The sequence below is a fragment of the Meleagris gallopavo genome, chromosome 11 (genome assembly GCF_000146605.3).
Source record: "Meleagris gallopavo isolate NT-WF06-2002-E0010 breed Aviagen turkey brand Nicholas breeding stock chromosome 11, Turkey_5.1, whole genome shotgun sequence".
Taxonomy (NCBI): domain Eukaryota; kingdom Metazoa; phylum Chordata; class Aves; order Galliformes; family Phasianidae; genus Meleagris; species Meleagris gallopavo.
In genome coordinates, this window is record NC_015021.2 from 14,954,542 (window position 1) to 14,973,635 (window position 19,094).

General features: G+C 41.6%; 2 protein-coding genes across 2 annotated transcripts; both read right to left on the reverse strand.

Annotated features, from left to right (window-relative positions):
- Window positions 1-2,237: 2,237 nt before the first annotated feature.
- On the reverse strand, window positions 2,238-8,245 carry LOC100541617 (cytochrome P450 2J6-like). Its single transcript, XM_031555159.1, has 9 exons — window positions 7,681-8,245; window positions 7,180-7,342; window positions 6,682-6,831; window positions 6,093-6,253; window positions 5,222-5,398; window positions 4,524-4,665; window positions 3,425-3,612; window positions 2,925-3,066; window positions 2,238-2,600 (listed from the first exon to the last, which is right to left on the reverse strand). The coding sequence occupies exons 1-9, from the start codon at window positions 7,849-7,851 to the stop codon at window positions 2,422-2,424; spliced, it is 1,473 nt and encodes a 490-aa protein (XP_031411019.1). The 5' UTR covers window positions 7,852-8,245; the 3' UTR covers window positions 2,238-2,421.
- Window positions 8,246-10,972: 2,727 nt separating this feature from the next.
- LOC100541770 (cytochrome P450 2J2-like) lies at window positions 10,973-19,026 on the reverse strand. Its single transcript, XM_010716812.2, has 9 exons — window positions 16,268-19,026; window positions 15,416-15,578; window positions 14,416-14,565; window positions 14,056-14,216; window positions 13,231-13,407; window positions 12,868-13,009; window positions 12,148-12,335; window positions 11,486-11,627; window positions 10,973-11,331 (listed from the first exon to the last, which is right to left on the reverse strand). The coding sequence occupies exons 1-9, from the start codon at window positions 16,430-16,432 to the stop codon at window positions 11,153-11,155; spliced, it is 1,467 nt and encodes a 488-aa protein (XP_010715114.1). The 5' UTR covers window positions 16,433-19,026; the 3' UTR covers window positions 10,973-11,152.
- Window positions 19,027-19,094: the final 68 nt, after the last annotated feature.

The following is a 19,094-nucleotide window of genomic DNA, read 5'->3' on the forward strand; positions in this document are numbered from 1 at the left end:
CCCTTAGGCTTTTAGACAACCACTCCTTTTTCAAAGTGCTATTGTTTTGCTGCTCTAAGACAAAGCCCCAAGCTGCTTTCTCCAACATTGTTATTATTCTTCTGTCACTTCTGCTTGTGGGAGCGAGGAGGCTGCAATTCATGCTGCCATTATCTACTCTTTGGCTTAATGCAGACAAAGCTCTGTTGTTAGGGAACATAACTACAGCTACTCTGCAGGTAATTTAAGGAACTGTATAAGAATATGGCAAGACAAACAACTCTGTAATGTAGGAAGGCAGTAAAAGCAGAAAGAGGATATGGGACAAACAGAAATGTAGAAGACACCAGAAGGAGGAATATACAAAGACAAATATATCCATCCAACAGATGGGAGAGAGATAAGGGGAAAGATTTCAGTGAGGAAAGAATATCAGACAGCAGAGGCTTGGAAGGCATCCAAAGAAAAACTTACAGGAGATGGAGGACAGTGTGTGTGGAAGAAAATTAATGGAGGTGTGTGCAAGGGAGTTGAAAACATGGCAGTAAGAAAGCACATCGGATGGAAAAAGCCTGAACTAGTAGGCAGCTGCATTAGGAGACAGAAAAAAACAGGATTTCCTTGGTAGGCATAACACACAGCTTGCATAGCAAGCATATTCAAAGCTGAATTTCACGCTCTGAAATATTTTCCCTTAGAGAGCCTAAGTAGGCACTTACCATGGATTACTACAGTGTAAGAGTATGCAGATATGTTTTATCTCATTTCAGGTGGCACTGCAGGATTACCTTCCAGTTTACCTAGGAATATTTTGTAATCTACCCGCATCCATAAGGCTCAAACATCCAAGGCACGCTGAAGAGAATCGGAAAAGAAAGCCTCATTAATTCTCATAGATTCACAGAGCATCTGAAGTTGGAAGGAACCCACAGGTTCATCGAGTCCAATTCACTCATGACTCCTAACAATTTGTCTGGAGGCTGGGCTCAAGGCCATGCTTTTAGCCATTTGTAGTAGCCCTTCTAGAACACTGGGAGTGACCTCGTTCTTTCTACCGCCCTTGAAATCAAGAGACGCCTTCTGGTTAAAGAATAGCCAAGGGACAGCTTGACACTCAAGCATAAAAACAAAGAGCAAAAAACAAATATATGAGAACAAAAATATGAGATAGATGAGAAACTGGGGAAGGTTGCATGGACTGCAAATGGCACTATCTGCTATCCAGTGTATAAAACTCACCCCTCATCTGCTGGCATACAGTAACCACCTTCTATGTCCCACTGGAAAAAACACTTCCAATCCTCTCTAAAAAAAATCCCTTGTTAAATGTCAATAACTGAGCCAAAGTCTGAATATCCATATTTACCAAGTACTTACGTACAATGATCAGAAAGAGCTTCAAGAAATCTTAAGCAGTGGCAAATCTTCTTTTGGCAGTGCTATGCTAATTTATGCTGATAGATGTCAAGTCAGCTAACTGTGATAAAGAATCCATTAAAGAACTGAAAAGAATAAATGAAGCTGAATAAATTATTGAAGGATCTGAAGTGAACAACACCAGATGACTACTGATCACGAAAAATACATGTTCTCATGTTGCTGTCAACCACTGTGTTCATAAAAGCAAAACAGCTTGTCAACACTTAGTGTCTGCTTGCTGCTGCTCATCTTCCAGTCCCTGCTCCTTGCCTGCGATATGGAAAGTTTCCACACCTGGCTGATGAACCCATTACTCTACTTCTATCCCATTGGGAAGAATTACTTGTACTTTAGCAAGTGAAATGCTCAACTCTCTTGACACCTGGTGGCACAACAGTGGACCTGATCATAGGATTCTGTGATAAGGAAATCATAGAATCGTTAGCACGGAAAAGATCTCCAAGATCATCTATCCCATCACCAATACTGCCCACTAACCCAAGTCCCTTTGTGCCACATCTCCTTGGCTCTTGAACTCCATCACCTCCGACTACAACAATGTTCTTGTTATCTCAGACATCTGCTTCTTCAGAATGTGTCCCCCAAGATCTTCTAACTCCTCTGTTCACCAGTATCTGGGGACAGACTGAAAGACCTCTACACCCATCACCACAAATGCAATTGTGGTTTATGAGAAAGAACACACAGATATTTGATCACAATACTTCTAATTTATAGACCTTATTCAAGTGCTTTCTCTCTTGATGCTGTTCTAATAAATAAGGCCCAATTCTGATTCTTCCCTTTGTATCTTTATTTACTACACACTGGGACAAATATACCAAGTGTTGATAACAAGAACAAAGTACTGTCTTTACAGGATGCAACAGTCCAAAAAGCATTTTTCAGTGTAATAATTGACCAAATCAAGAGGAAGGCAAAAATCTTAAGACATAGTAAGTGGAATCCTCATGCAGAATCACGGAGAGCTAGGTCTTCCCTGAATCTGTATGACATCGTTTCCTACCGAGGAATGGCACAGAGCTGGTGGGGAGGTGGCTTCATTGTAGTTGAAAAAACAAACTTGGTGTTGATTTCTTTCGCTCCATCTGGCAGGGTGAAGGTGAACGCCTGCATCAGGGTGCAGAAGATGATGAAAAGCTCCAGCCTTGCCAGCAGTTCCCCCATGCATGCACGGTGCCCTGGGAAAAGAGAGAAAAGACAAAGGATTTCTATCAAACCTACCTTTCTAGCTCTGGGCTCATTAACATTATGAATTTTTCTGCTATTGTTGGGATAACTGGGCCTCTACTACAAGAGAAGCCAGATCTTTTCCAAGAAAAAGGCTTCTGTATGTCATCCCTTCTCTTTCAATCTTTTCCACTTGCAATTGGGCTTTTCTCTTCCTGGAGTCCTTCAAGACATTCGAATGTACTTCTATACCTCTTTGTAGATGCCTCTGAGGAACGAGTGGATCTGTAGTTACTATCACAGGGAATAAGTCAGTCCCTGTTCAGTGCATTTACCTATCGAGAATGGTAAGAATGCTTCTCTGTGTATGAAGTTTCCATCTTTATCAAGGAAGTGTCCCGGGTTGAACTGATCAGGTGTTTCCCATTTTTCAGGATCAGACAGAACAGAGTCAATATTTACCAGAACGATGGTGTCCTGAAAAAAAGAGTACATTTGTTAAAGTGCATTGGTTTTACTTTTCCTATTGCTATTGTATTTTTGGCTTTTCAGTAACGGAATGAGTAGCAGTTAAATTTTCCTCTATGTTACTGTGATTTCTGCAGTGCCATAGTTGCTTTGAGCAGACCCATAAAGAAGGGATGAAAATGCAACTAAAGGAAAGGAACTGATGGGAGAACGTCTAGAACCAGCCTTAATGCAACGTATGGTTACAAAACTTGAAAATGTTTCAGATTCATTACAAAGATACCACATTTAGAATCTTGCAGTGTGAAAATAATTTCATATTTCCAAGGCTTTCAAGTAGAAAACATGCAGCATGCTTGTTGAGTACCTTTGGAATAGGAAATCCCAGCAGCTCCGTGTCCTTCACAGTATATCTGGGAAGTGCAATTAAGACAATATTACTGTATCGTTGGATTTCATGAATTACAGCATTTGTGTATGGCAAGTTTTTTCTGTCTGTGTAGCAAATTAAACGGGAACTGCCCACGACAGCATCCAGCTCCTTATGGACTTTCTCTGGAATGAAATAGTCAGCTTTAAATGCACAATAATCGGTAAACCCTACAGTCATCCTTTTTCCTATTTTTTTTTTTTTATGGTTATAATTATACCCATTGTTTTTTTACAGTTATGATTATATCCAGCAAGGTGAAAACATATTAAAAAGAAAAAAAATCAACTTCCCATGTGGATGAGCTAAATGAAATAGTAATCCCTTATAAAGAGACTGGTTTAGAAACTGAGCAAGGTTCGGTCTTCGCTCAGAATCATACAGGAATGAATTGAAAAGGCAATTTCTGCTCTGAAATGGCCTGATTAATACCACAGTCTTGATTATTGGAATTAGATTGATTCTGTGCATCAGGAAACGCAGAGAGGCTGACAGACCTTGTTGTGAGCATTCAGCACGTGCACTCCAGTCTCAAATTTTAGGTCTTTTGAAGAGCCATTAGTTAACAACTATGGGAAATCCCTTCTCTATATTACCTCTGTTTTCTCCTGCCAGTCTCCTTTTGCTGGAAAGTACTCAGGAGCAAATGGAACAGCAGGAATCACAAGTCAAAGACCCATCAAGTGCTCATGGAAAGTCTGACCGGTTGTAAGTGGAGGGGCAGGGAGCAATAAATCTCATCCTAGAGTGGATCAGATGGATCACACCCTGAATTCTGAGATCTCCTAGAAATTAAGCCTGAAAGGATTCTTTGTGGCACTGAGGGACATGGCTTAGCGGGCATGGTGGTGACAGTCAGCCTAGATGATCTTAGTAGTCTTTTCCAACCTTAATGATTCTGTGTATGAAGAAACAGATGCACACAGTTCACCTGATTCACGATCCACACATTCGTTTCTCTGCTGTTCTTTAATTAGCTCTGCTACTATTTGAACGTGTATGGCTTCTAAGAAGCAGCAGAACTGTGTGTGCTTACCTTGAACATCAGGATAAGCCACCATGTAAAGCAATGCCCAACGCAAAGTGGTGGCTGTCGTTTCTGTGCCAGCCAGAAAAAGGTCAAAAACAGTCTGTGTCAAATTGACTTTGTCATATGTAGCACCAGCATCTTCTTTAGACTGCATACATGAATGGCAAACAGCAAGTTAAGACACAAGAAGAGAAGCAAAGCACCTTCTTGTATCACAGAAATGTTCACTCATACTACTCAAAATGGAAAAAATAAAACAAAAACCTGAAGGCCTAGAAAAAAACTTACTGAATAATATGAAGATATTTTCTAATATTCCCCAGTGTATTTGCAAATCTATCCTGCCTGCGTGCTCATGCTGTTTGCCAGCCACAACAAATTTATGCAGTCACTCACGCTTTCCACTCTTGCTGCAAATCCCACTACAATTTGTGTTCTTAGATGTATCTTAACCATATGCAGATCTATTACTGTGCTTACAAGAAATCTACCTGCAAACCTACCCGTATTACTACTTCATCCTGTTCCTCCCATCCCACAGTTTCAGCTTTTGTTTTTTTTTTTTCTCTAATTCATCCACCTATAAGCTTTTCTAGGCAGAGATTTTATATTTCCTTAACTGATATTAAACACCATAATAATTAAAGGAATACTTAAAATCCCCATTTGTCAGTGGAGCCTAAGAGAAGCTGGTAGACACTCACTTTAGCCATCTGATCCAAATAGTAATCAATAAAATCTTGATTTCCACCTATTTTTCCTTTTCCTTTGTGGCTTTCAATTTCCTCTTGTAACAGAGCCCTCATAGTACATATACTGGCCAAAGCCTTCTTACACCGTGTTAGAAAACGGCTTGCAATCCAGGGAAGTCGATCGTGGACCTGTAAAAGGGATAATTTAGATATGTGGTGTTACTGACATACTAAATTTGAATCCTAATATAGGACTGTAGGTAGTGGAAGAAGGGAATGAAAGACTCCAATGACTGTATCTTCACCGCTACCTCAAAAGGATATTGCCTACCCAGTAATGTATTAAAGGTTTTCTTAGTCCTTATTTTGGGATAAAAAAATGTAAGGATTTTTAATTTCTTGTTTATTTTTAACCAGAAGTATCAAATTGACCCTCAGGTTAGCTAAGAACTGAGTTATGGTCATTTTCAGTTAGTGAGTGATGGTGAAAAATCATGCGAGGTGCAAAGCCTGCCAAGTTCCAGCCACGTACATTGGTAACGTGACTTCTTGCCTACATAAAGCGCTGTGGGCCCCATCTGTAAATGGTTAATGGTATAACTGCCCTGGTTTCAGGCTGTCTGTCCCACTGCTTTTGCAGCTGCAGTCACAACTTCACGCAGAATCACAGCAGCAGACTGTTCTGTCCTTTGAACCAGATGTTACAGTGGGAGCTGCTGCCATCAGTGGGCAAACATCAGTTGTGAACGGCTCATCTGGAAGTACCATTCCAATGTGTACTTCAGTACCTCTAGGTGCACCAGCATTCATTTTTGTTATAAAACCAGCCAGATGCCTTTACATTATCTGTGTATACAATAATATAAAAAATCATTATCCTCACATAAAATGAGATGCTGTTTGTAAATGCTGATATATCATCCACAGCTTCAACCAAGCGGAGAAATTTTTTATCTTCTATGGAGAAGCGGTGTCCCAAAATCAGAGCACAAATTACATTGGAGACAGCATGAGTAACAGGCACAGTGGGGTCCACAGGTTTTCCTGTAAACACAGCGAGCAGTTTCACCATTAACACCAATTCTGCTTTTTCCACTGAGCAGAAAGCTGGAGAAATAGAATCATTGAATCATTAATGTTGGAAAAGACCTCCAAGATCACCAAGTCCAACCCCAACCCATCCCAACCACGCCCTCAGTGCCACATCTCCAGGGTTCTTGAATTCCAAATAACATTTGACCAAATTCCCTTCATGCTATTACATTATAAGATGGAAAATTGCAATTTGTCAGCAAAATATATGAGTAAAAATAACTTCAGACAGCCAAAACACTGTTGCTGATTAAAGAAAACAGCAAGATGGACAGAGGAAATGGAATTCATAGTGGTAAAAAGAAAAACATACACCTTTCAGAGAACCTTGGCATTCTGCTTGGCAATAATTGATAGTAAAAAAGGGTAGAGGCACATACCTTTGGTGTTCCGCAGGAATTGAACCAGGTGACGGGCTTCCTCCTGGATTTGACACTCCTGGCTTTGTTTCCCTACTCCTAATTTCCTCATTGTTAGGAGCCCAAAGCGCCGCTGTTGCTTCCACAGATGACCATTAGAGAACATAACACCTAGGATCATAATGAATTAATGCTTTATGAATGAATGCTTTATGAACTGAAACCGTTAAAGTTTCAAAGATGTTTCTCCATCATGCTAATCTTTCTCAGTTTTTGCCAGCAGACCTGTAGCATTCCTCTTTCCCTTTCCTTCCTCCTTCCTTCTAGTCTTGCCATTTATATCCCATATAGAAACTCTTGCCATAGCTGTATTCTGCCATTACTGTTACAAGAGAACCCAAAAAGAGACATTTCATAAAACCTCATGAAAATATTAACCTATATTCCACCGTACATTAGGGACTGTTTCCAAAACCACGGTTAGAATTTATCAGAAGTGTCTGTGAAAATAATAGTTACCATTTCCATTGGTCAAAAACCTGAAGGCTCTGCTTAAAGGTCTTCCAGCAACCTCTTCAGCATGGGCAGTCATCCCCTCCTTCACTGCCTGGTACCCTTGTAGAACAACTACAGGTATGCTCGTAAGCCATAAGGTGAAAATACTGCCATACGTGCCGGCCATCTGTAGAACAAAAGAGCGTCACAACAACTCAAGTGAGAACTGGCACATTAAAATCCAGCAAGGTCAGGCTGGATGGGGCCCTGGTCACCTGATGGAGCTGTAGGTGTACCTGTTCATTGTAGGGCGTTGGACAAGTTGGACTTGAAGCATCCCTTCCAACTCAAATGGTTCTATGACTCCATGATTCTACATTTAACTGATCCCCACTGATTTTCACATTCATACAGTTGAGAATAAATCTCTCTCCAGCATTCAGAAGAAAACTATGCTAACAAAAACTCACCTTCATTCTTCAGCCAGCTGATGAGTCCACCAATGAGTTGCCTGAAAATACATACCTTTTTAAGGATGTCGTGGTGAATTTGGAACTTCATCTGCAGCAGATTCCCAAAGAGGGGGAGTGGAGCTGGTCCAGGAGGAAGCTGTCTTCGCCTCCGTTGCATTCCCAGGAACTGCATGAGCAGCAGAGAGGCTGCCAAACATACAAGCACTACACTCACTGTTAACATTTCCCTTCTGACTTAGACGGTGAGCTTGTCTCTGAAAAACTGCTACGTAAAGAGAGGGCAGATCCATTTATCTTGTTCTGCTGGTACCTCCCCAAGAAGAAAATGTTCATACTCCTGTTCTTCCTTCTTTATCACTATTCTTTACCTTCTGATCCCAGAGAATTACATGTTGCTTTCATGCATGTGGCATTGCTCCATTACATTACAGCCACAAATCCAGCAAGTGTTGGTCCTTCAAGGGATACCAGTGTGTTAATTACACACTGAGACCATGGTGACAAAAATCCCTGCTAAAGGTGCTGGTTTCATCAGGGGCCTCTTGCAAGAGCAGAGAAAACCAACAGAGCTTTCTGGGGGTGCTGCACAGGTAGGTGAGGCTGTGAGGTTATGGTGATCAAGCAGAACGAGGAATTTCTTCAGCCACTGCCTGCAGCAGAAATAAAGATGACATCTTCATGAGCCTCTTTCACAAGTGCCCTCCTGCAATCAAGCAGCTCCACTGGGGAGCTGTGCTTTGCTGCTCCTACATGCAGAGGAGGCCACAAGGACAGTGCAGCTCTGGTGCTGCTTTGGCATTCTCCCAGGAGTAGCACCAGCTTAAAGTTAAGCTCACCTGGCTCCAAATGGAACGTGTGGCACTCTGGAGGTCACCCAGATGGCTCAGCTCCACACTTGCCAACCTTATCCACTTCAGAGACCACTTGGAGTTCCTTTTCTTGTGGCACTGTCATTTTCTCTGTCTCAAACCATTCCCACCTCTAAAAGCAGCGTTACCCAAAGTCTTCTCATGAGGAGGAAGGTGTGATGGAAGCAGCTGTGCTGGGAAGACACCCCAAACAGAACCACTGTTCTTCACCAGTTTTCTCTGCAAGGAACACAGCATGTTTCCGTGGTGTCACTGACCCTGCATTGCTCTGGCCTTTGAGCAGAAATGGACCCAGGGCTCCAGGCATGGCCTCACCAGTGCTGAACAGTAGGGAAGGATCACTTGACCTGCTGGCAACACTGTGACCCCTGGGGGACTTTGCTAGACACTGGCCCCCACCCAGAGTTCACATCACTGAGCACTATCCCCTGAGCCCCGTCTTTAAACCAGTTCTCTCTTCACCCCTCTGCCCATTCAACCTGTAGCTCGACAGTTTATCAATGGCAATCTTACGTGGGACAGCATCAGTGTACTTACTGAAGTGCCACATTCACTGCTCTCTCCCCATCCATTATGCTGATCGTTTCACTGCAGAGATTCATCCCACTGGCCAAACACAGCTTTCCTTTGGAAGCATTAGTCTTCATAAACAGATGAAATTAAGAAATTCAAATCGGTAAATTGAGAAATATCATAATAATATAGTAAGAATACAAGCAAAATAAAAATGCCAAACTAATCATTATTAAAAGATTATGGCGTTACTGAAGATACCAGGGTGGGAGGGTAGAGAGTACATAAAAAAATAAATTTGTTTGCTGACCAGCTCAAAGCTACCTGTAAGCCTTTTTGAAACACTGAGATTAAATGTTTATGAAAGCCATTCGCTACTTGCCACAATGTACTTGCATAAAGTTAAGACTGTTCCCATGTGCTTGGGCTTGCCACAATTGTTTGGACATTGATTTGCACAAGTCAAGCACACACTTAAAATTTTTGCCTTCGTTCTGTTGGTTTAGGCTGTAAAAGACTTTTGCTTCCATGCTGACCTTGCTGCATTGTTGCAATCACTTCTGTAGACAGAATCTTGCTGACTGAGATCCATTTGTTTATGAGCTTGGGGGATGTGGTACCATCATGTTGGCAGAAAGGCTCTAGAAGAGCACACAGCTGAGGAAGATCCTGAACAGGACAGAAGCAGCGAAAGATTTGTTACGAGCTCTCACAACGGAATCAAACTGCAGTGCTGACCTGCTTCTGCAATAAGAATGACAGATGTTATAGCCGCAATTGGGAACCAGAAGTCTGGATATCAGTGGAAAAAAATACAGGATATTTTAGCAATGATACGAAACCCCCATAGTGCTTGGGATGGAAATTAGGAACAAACTGCCTAATAAATCACATGCAGCAGCTGACAAACATGCGAGCACAAAATATTCCTTACTGAAGTTTGTCCCACTACGACTGCAAAACAGCAATCACCACAGGTTCAGGATCTATTTAAAAACACAAAGTTAAATTACACAAATTACTTCTAAGTGTAAGACTCCTCCAGCGCCAGCAAGCTTACTGCTTTATCTAGCACATTTCCTTTTGCCCACTAGAGTTTTTACTTCCTCCTCTTCATAGAATAGTTGGGTCATTCAGTTCCAAGCCTTTGCTGCAGGCTGGTTGCTGCCCACCGCATCAAGCTGCCTGAACTGACCTTGAACACCTCCACAGCTTCTCTGGGCAGCCTGTGCAGAGCCTCACCACTCTCTGAGTAAACGATTTCTTCTGAACATCCAACCTAAATCTCCCCTCTTCTTGTTTATAGCCATTAGCTCAGCTACTGGAAAGCTGTGTGCTGTGCTGAGGTCTGCTCCGAGCCTCTGTGCTCATGAAAAGAAGTTTGCCTCTTGAGAAATATTTCCTGCCCTGTGTAGACACACCAGCTGGTGCACAGCTCATTCAGGGATTCCTGAACAACTCTTTTCCTCCATGAAACCACCCTAGGGGCTCAGAACCACCACCTTTGGGAAGTGCATTTCTATATCCCGCTCTAGAGTTGAGAATCAGAGGACCGTTTGAGTTGGAAGAGACCCTTACATGTCATCTGGTCCAACCCCCTGCACTGAACAGGGACACCCACAGCTCCATCAGGTGCTCAGAGCCCCATCCAGCCTGACCTCGGGTGGTCCCAGGAATGAGGCATCCACCACCTCTCTGGGCAACCTGTGCCAGTGCCTCATCACCCTGTCATTTTTTTTTCTTCTATCCAGCCTAAATCTCCTCTCTTTTAGTTTGAAAATATGCATGAATGCATAGAAATGCATGGGAATGATGGGAAGCATCCCTCAGGACCTAGCTTTAATGTTTGTTTTCCCCCATTAGGATTCCTAATGAGCCTTGAAGTAAGACCAGACACTCTAATAATTTTCTGTGTTTATTTCATTTCTAATATATAAGAAAAAATGTACATAGATTTTCCGTATGCTAAGAAAAGGAAAACCAGAATATTTTTCAGGTCCAGCTTCTTAAAAACGTGACACAACAGTTCAGATTCACACTGAACTTGATCTAGCAATGGGGAATATAAAAGGTACAGAAAAGATCAGTACACTTGCAAACTCTTGGGAGTGCCTCTTCTCCAAATCTACCATACGCTGCAATCTAGCGAAGAACGGCGCAGAGCTTATACGGGTGAGGTTTCATTGTGCTCCCAAAGACAAAGCTCAGATTGATTTCCTTATCTCCTTCTGGTGGGGTGAACTTGAATGTCTGCAGCAGGCTGCAGAAGATGATGAAAAGCTCCATCTTGGCCATCACCTCTCCCAGACACACGCGATGACCTGCAGGGGAAGGGGAAATGCAGTCAGTCCCCGGACCAGGCTGGAGCCTTACACTTTCTGCCATTACGCTCCCTTTGTTTTGCTTTTTTTCCACAAGGAAAATATTACTGCTTCACACTCAGAGTCTAACTCGGTTAGTTATTAGCACACCTACCTGCTGAGAAGGCTAGGAACGCCTCTCGGATCACAAAATTCCCATCCTTGTCCAAGAAATGACCAGGGTTGAACTGGTGAGGGGTCTCCCAATACTCAGGGTCAAAAAGAGTTGAGTCTATGTTCGCCATGATGATGGTACCCTGCAAGGAAAGTGCTATTGACTCAGTTCTGCCTCTGTATTTCTCAAACATCAAGAACAAAAGGACACAAATGAATTCCACATAGAATCTGTGGCACTGCTGGGCACATGGTTAGAATAGAACAAGTTTTTTTATTGGGAAAAAATGCTTAATCACAAACTGTCCTATTTTGTTGAGGTTTTTATAGTGTTTTTGTGTGTTTGTTTCTTCAAAAAAAAAGAAACCTCCATATCTCAGCTTCAGACATTTTCCTGCTTTATTCCCTTCATCCCTCCTTTTCAATTCTGTTAGCAAATGCAACAGAATGAAGGGTATGAGGTTATTCACCTTCTTATCCTAAACCTCATAAAATGATTTTCCCAATTCTGACGAGCTTTGATAGATTTACAAATGAAAAACAGTTGCACCCTGCAAATGGAATAGTGCATTTTAACTTTTAACTGTCAAGGCAAAGGGAGAGCACAGAGCAGTGCTGTGCAGGAAGATGTGGCCAAAGATCACACTGGAACTGACGGGATACCTTTGGAACCTGATAGCCCAACACAGTTGTATCCTTCACTGCTTGTCTAGGAATGGTGATTAAAATAATGCTGCTGAAGCGAATGATCTCATGAATCACAGCATTTGTGTAAGGCAGTTTCTTCCGATCCTCATAGTCGATTTGGTGGGAAGAATCCAGAACAGCATCCAGCTCCTTTTGGACTTTCTCTAGGGAGGAAAAAAAAAAAAGAACTTTATGTGTAGAATAACAATATGAAATGGCTGTCTTTTCAGTTTCAGATTACTAGTAGTAACAGAAAAAAATAAAATATGTAAATAAATTATACTTCTTATATCCTAAAATGTAAATACAACTATTTAGGTACTACTCAACTAGAATCTGATATTTCCCAAATTCCAAAAAGTTCTGTGGTTAGATCATCAAGCTCAATGGATTTATTGATCTTCACAGTTAAAGGAAGGGGAGCAAATTAATTAAACTAGAATTTCTGAGCAATAGGTTAAACTCAAGCTACTGGTTTTACTCTAGCTTGAAAAGGTGATCTTAAAGAAAATAAATAAAATAAATATGTGGAACAGACAATTGATCTACTTGAAAGACAGAATCATAGAATCACCGAGGTTGGAAAAGGCCTCCAAGATCATCCATCCAACCCTCCACCTCTCACCAATATTTCCCACTAAACCATGTCCCTCAGTACAACATCTAAACATCCTCATGTCCGTGTCTCTGACTCACCTTGGATGTCCGGATAAGCCACCATGTAGAGCAGTGCCCAACGTAGAGTGGTAGCGGTGGTCTCTGAGCCACCCAGGAAGAGATCAAAAACAGACTGCAACATGTTTTCTTCATCATAGGTAGAATTTGGGACATTTTTAGTCTACAGGTATCAATGAGAAAGGTGAAATAAGAGCACAGAATCCATCTATATATCTGCAGCTTTAAAATCACCCGTTGCCCACCCGGCCCTCAGGATCCCAGAGTATAAAAATAAACAAATGTACTATTTTATACTTCTGAAACAGGTTATTGGCTATTCAAGGTTCATATTTGAATTTGATAGGGCTAGCATCTGTGTCAACTCCAGCACAAATTACTCACTTTCTCCATCTGATCCAGGTAAAAGTCAATGAAATCTTTTGGTTCATCCACTGTGTGTCTCTCCCTATGACTTTTGATCTCCTGCCTTATGAAAGAATGAATAAAATTACAGCAAGATTCTATTTTTCGTATAGGTCCTGGGAGGTGCCCTAAAGGCCGTGGGAGAACTTCAAATATCTGTGGAGCAAGCATTCAACACAGCTGCTGTAAGTTATACAACACAAGCAAGGCCATACAGAAATACAGTGCAGACATTTTTGGTGATGAGTTACTGAGTCAGTTTCAACCTTGGATTCCTACCTTTGCTGCATAACTCAATTAGTATCTGCCCTGTTAATTCATCAACAAAAGAATCCAGATTTGCAGATAGGTCTGTTTTGCATGCATTAACAGTGGTACAATTAATATTAATATATATTACCTTGATATATAGGAAAAAAACAATCTCTTTTACTCCAGTACAATGAATATCACTTTTAACTTAATAATAGTAGTGTTTCCATTTCAGAAATGGAATTCAGAAATGGAATTCCGAAATTTCAACGTCCCAAGCACTTTCCTTTCCTGGGAAATTCTAATAAAAATTATTAATGTAATGGTTGAACAATGTCACATCCAAAGCACTTCAAATCCAGTTCATATTCAGGGTCAGTATTTTTTGTAAAATCAGCATTTAACGTGTACTAAATACCACAATAACTATGACAATACATAATGCTATAATTGTTATGGCATGAAAATTGTCAATTACTATTATCCAATAGCGCAATAAATATCATCTTCAATAATTAAATAATTTGCATGTTAAGTGAGCCATTTTCTCACATAGTAAACGTAGCTGTTCCCAAAAGCCACAATCTCATTGTATGCTTCCATCAGCTGGCGGAAAGTTTCATCCTGTAGGGAGAAACGATGCCCGAACACCACAGCACAGATCACATTGGAGACCGCATGAACAATGGGGAAGGAAGGGTCGACAGCTCTTCCTGCAAACAGAGATAAGCATTGGTCACAAAAACACCATCTTCTTTGCTATTTTGAAAGCAAGATCACGATGATGTTTTGTCACAGATATCCCCTGTGCTATTTATTTCTGGAGCAAAAACAATCTTTCCCCTCTGTGTTACACAAACTACACGCTGTGTCAAAACCACGACCGCGCTCCCAGCCACCTCAGAGCCGTACCATCTTTGCTCCTGAAGAACTCCACCAAGTGCCGGGCCTCGGTTTGTATCCCACGTTCCATTCCTTTATTCCCCATTCCCAGTTTCCGGAGAGTCGCAATTCCAAAACGTCTCTGATCTTTCCAGATGAGACCATTTGAAACCAGGATTCCTTCAGCCATCAAGAATCAATTGGATGCCATGTTAATATTCATGTAATGTTGATACTCGCTTGCAAGCTATGTTTGCCAACATCCCCAGTGGGTATTGTCTCCCTACAGATGTTGTGTCACCACTGCAGGAGTGCAGAGAGCTTTCCTCAGCCGACAGCACGTCCAGTTTTCTACTACCTGGGAATAGATGGTCTCTTGCACTGAGCTGCTCGAGGCCTAGAGACCTTTCTGAGGAGCCCATTGGAAAGGGCTGCAGGTTTCCTGTTCTCGTTCTCCTCTGCTTTGATGGATACAAGGCTGGTGGAAACCAGTCTAACCACTCCTGTTTCAAATACAGAACTCTATCCTCCATCCACCAAAATTCATCAGTGCCCGATGTAAACAATAGCACAGTAAGAACTTCTAAACATGACACATTGCACCTACAGTCTCACTAATACATCCAAAACGCCAGTGCCTTGGGACATCCCCAAGGCCACTTCTTGTTCAATAGCTCAGTGCATGCTTTCTCCATAGCAGCCATTGTGTAAACAAGCAACTGAGAGCTTCAAGAATTACTTCAGCCTCTGCTCCTCAAGCTCCAGATGAAGGATTGAAAGGCACCAGATGGATTATTTCAAAGCAAGGCACAAATTTAGACACCAATAATGGATAAATTAGATTAGCAAGTACAAGCACTGCTGCTTTGGTAAGATTCTGGAACGCACATATGATAGTGGGACTTAGGAGACAACTGAGGAATGCTGCAGAATTGCTTTGTTTTGTTTCTCATGAACAAATGGAATGGGCGAACAGGGAACGAAGAGCTTGTCAGCAGACAAAGTCCTTCAGCAGATATATGCATCTCACCTTTTCCAGAAGAAAATCTGTTGAACAAGTGGGTCTGTAGCCGCCCAGAAACGTCCGCTGAGTTGGTGGTGAGACCATCTTTCACTGCTTTGAAGCCATACAGCACCACCACAGGTTTGTGGCCCAGCCACAGGGTGCAGATGTTCCCATAGGTTTTTGCTAGCTGCACATTAGTCGATGCAAAACAAAAACGAACAAACCAAAAAACTATTAGAGAAACATCAATCAAAATGCACACACAATGGGGTCTTCTCTTCCAACATGACATTACCTTCGGGTTCAGGAAATGAAGAGGGGAAAATGGTTTTGTTCTGTGATAGAGCATTTATGACAGTAAAGCTGTGGCATTGCTCTGGGATCCCACTACTCACAGTAATGTGGATGGTCAAAAGAACAGCTGCTCTTGCTCTTTTTAACACATAACGTGGGTTGTCTTTGGGATAATAATGACTATGGAAATGCTCCTGGCTGGGCATTTACAGCTCACATTAGGTTTCATATGAAAGTTCAGCTGCCCAATTTCAGTTACATTTTTCAACTCCTCACTTCATTTCCTCAGCCAAAAAAACAAGAACTTCTTGAAATTACACATTTACATACAGAACATTGGAAAAACAGGTTCAAAAATACTGAAATCCTCCATTTGTCTTTAACCCGAAGACATCAGTATCCAACATTCATTTATATCACAGGAGGCTGTAGATTTTATTTGACTCTTTTAGGCACTACATTTAACTTCCATGACCCATCTTTCCTCCAATTGAAGTTCTCCTCACCAACATACCAGTCTATCGACAACCATCATCATTGGTTACAGCTTTTGCTCCTTCACTCCCATCCACAAACACATACCTTTTTCAGGCTCCCGTGGTCAGCTCTAAAATTTATCCACCACATGCTTCCAATGATGGGAAATGGGATCGGGCCAGGAGGAAACCGGCGACTTCTCCATTGCAGTCTCAGGAACTGCAAACCCAGCAGAAACAAAACTAGGGATAATAGCATCACAGTCACCATTTCACACCTCCAAACTAGTCTGTCACCAAGAAAGCTGTTATTAATCTGTTAAACTGACTCTGTTGTTCTACTTAACTCTTCCCAAAAAGGATCCAGAGTGTCACATCCAAGCTTTCTTCCCTACCGCATTTCTCTAGCCAACAAAATGAAGAGCGTTTCCACCTCTGAGCATCTTAATACACTGCTATGCTGCAATATGTTAATAGCTGCCATCACATTGAGATCCAACCAAGGCCAGAAGGCGGGCACTTCATTCTGACTCACATCTGATATTCAGAAACGTCCCATTGAGCAATTGGTTTGGTTGGAAGTGTCACTCACAGCACTGGCTATGTGCAAGCCGAGAGCTGGGATACTAAACTGGAGATTTTGGTTCACCTGCCTGTGTGTGGTTTGTTGCTTTTGTTTGTTTTTCCATACTTGTGCATGTTTTTTAAAGAAAAAAAAAGACATTTAGTTGTTGATAGCTTATAGATTTCCCCACTGTCAATTGTCAGAACTAGTTCTGAAAATATCTATGCTCAGTTTCATCCTTTCTCAGTACAAAGCCTCTGCAACATCCACGTGCACATCTTCCAAACACACGACTTTCAGAAAAATAATCTTATCTTCCACAGCCCTCCTCAAGTCCTTCTGAACAGGAGACAGGTGAAAACATACTGTTTCCCAGAATAAATCTGTATCATGAGTGAGTGCGCTGGGACTGGGTTTATGGTTGGACTAGATGATCTCAGATGTCTTTTCCAACCCTAATGATTCTATGATTCTAATCCTGCTTAAAAAATGTACTCTATCACAGAATCACCAAGGTTGGAAAAGACCTCTCAGATCACTCAGTCCAACCGTCCATGTACTACTACTGTTTCCCCACTATGTCCCTTAGTACAACACCTAAACGTCTCTTGAACGCCTCCATGGACCACCTCCTTGGGCATCCTGTGTCAGTGCATCACCACTCTTTCAGAGAATAACTTCCATCTGTGTCTGTTCATTCTGATTTGCATCAGATTTCTCACCTATCCTACAACTCCAGTGTTTACAGTGGCATTACTCATTGACAAATGAATAGTCTCACAACACAAACATAGAACTTTCAAGATCTCTTGATCTCTCTGAAGTTTATACGCCAGATGCTTCTGATCGTGAAAGGTAGGAGTTAGAAAAGAAACAGGAACAGAGTCTGACTTGTCAGAATGCCACTGATGCTTCACAAGCCCACACTGCCTCTGGGAAAAAAATAAAAAATAAAAAGAGATCGACTTAGTATATCACAAAAACATACGTTTTGTTAAAAACCTGTTCAGATGTTGTGTAGGCCTGGTTATGTAGAACACAACTGTATCTTACAGTGGTCATGGCCACATCTGGAAAATTTTTAATACACACATCTGGTCTGAAATCACTCCCAGCTTTCTATCAAATAGCTTCTTGTTCTGTTCATGTTTCCCCTTCTGTAAACACAGCTATGGCTTTGCATACTTCAGCCCCATACCTCAGTTCATGGAAATTTCATAAGCATTTCCTACACCCATGCTTTCATACGGTGGTTAATTACTTCCCCATGCTTCTGTCCAGAGATAGACAGAAAACATAGGATCATTCAGGTTGGAAAGGACCACTAAGATCATCATGTCCAACCATCAACCCATCCCCACCCTGCCCACTCATGTCACTGTGACATGGGTGAGTTGGTTAAGGGCTTTTATTTGGTTGTTTGTTGTAACTGAAGGATTCATGGTCACTCCTTCCTACAGACCCAAAGAGAGAGGAATGGGACAACTGGATTACTTCTTCTCAGTTCATTGCCAGTGTCAGTCCTTAGGTCAATCAAGAAATGAGACAAGCAACCAGTGTAATGAAAATTAATTTTCAGGATTAAAAAAGTTTTAAAGCAAAACTTCCTTCTTTAAGAAAGATGAGCATTTTCTAATGACTCTGAAATACTGATTCGTGTTTCAGATTGTGATCTGCTACAAAACCCAGATCCTCATCTGCTTACTCCCACTCCATCTTCACCATACAAGGAAGAATAACGCACAGTTACATCATCCCCTACCTTAGCAAGCAGCAGGTGAATTTTTCAGGTTATTTGCCCAAATAAGAGAAACTGATGGGAAAAGAACAACAAAAAAAAAAGCTGAGAACTGGGAGACAACAATGGAAATCAGCTGGATCCAAGAAGTGTCATGGTGACATGTCCCCATCCGATAGCCGTCTGCTAAGCAAACACTCATGTGGTGTCTCAAGAACAGCAGTAAGCATTAAGTAGCAGGTTGACCATTGTTTGCTGCTGTGTTGGGTAACAGGGAATTGCTTTGTGCATTTCAACTGTGTATATTCTGCTGGCAGAGCTGATGTAAAAAGTACTCTGCACAGAGGTGATGCAGTCAGGGTAGGCTGCAATGTAAGTAGTCACACAGAAGGATGAAAAAGAAATTAAGATATTCAATTTGTTTCATTTTTATAAGGTTTGAATAGGATCTTTGCAAGACAACTGTTCCAAATAATTGTAATCTTTCTGTATTTTTTTTGTCCACATTGAGGCTTGTCATTCAGTAGGTTTCTACGCTGCAGCTTCTTCAGAATTTCTGCAGCTTCTTCAGAATTTCTGCAGCTATTGCTGACCACACACTGCACCCAGTAACAGACAAAAGAAAGGTGA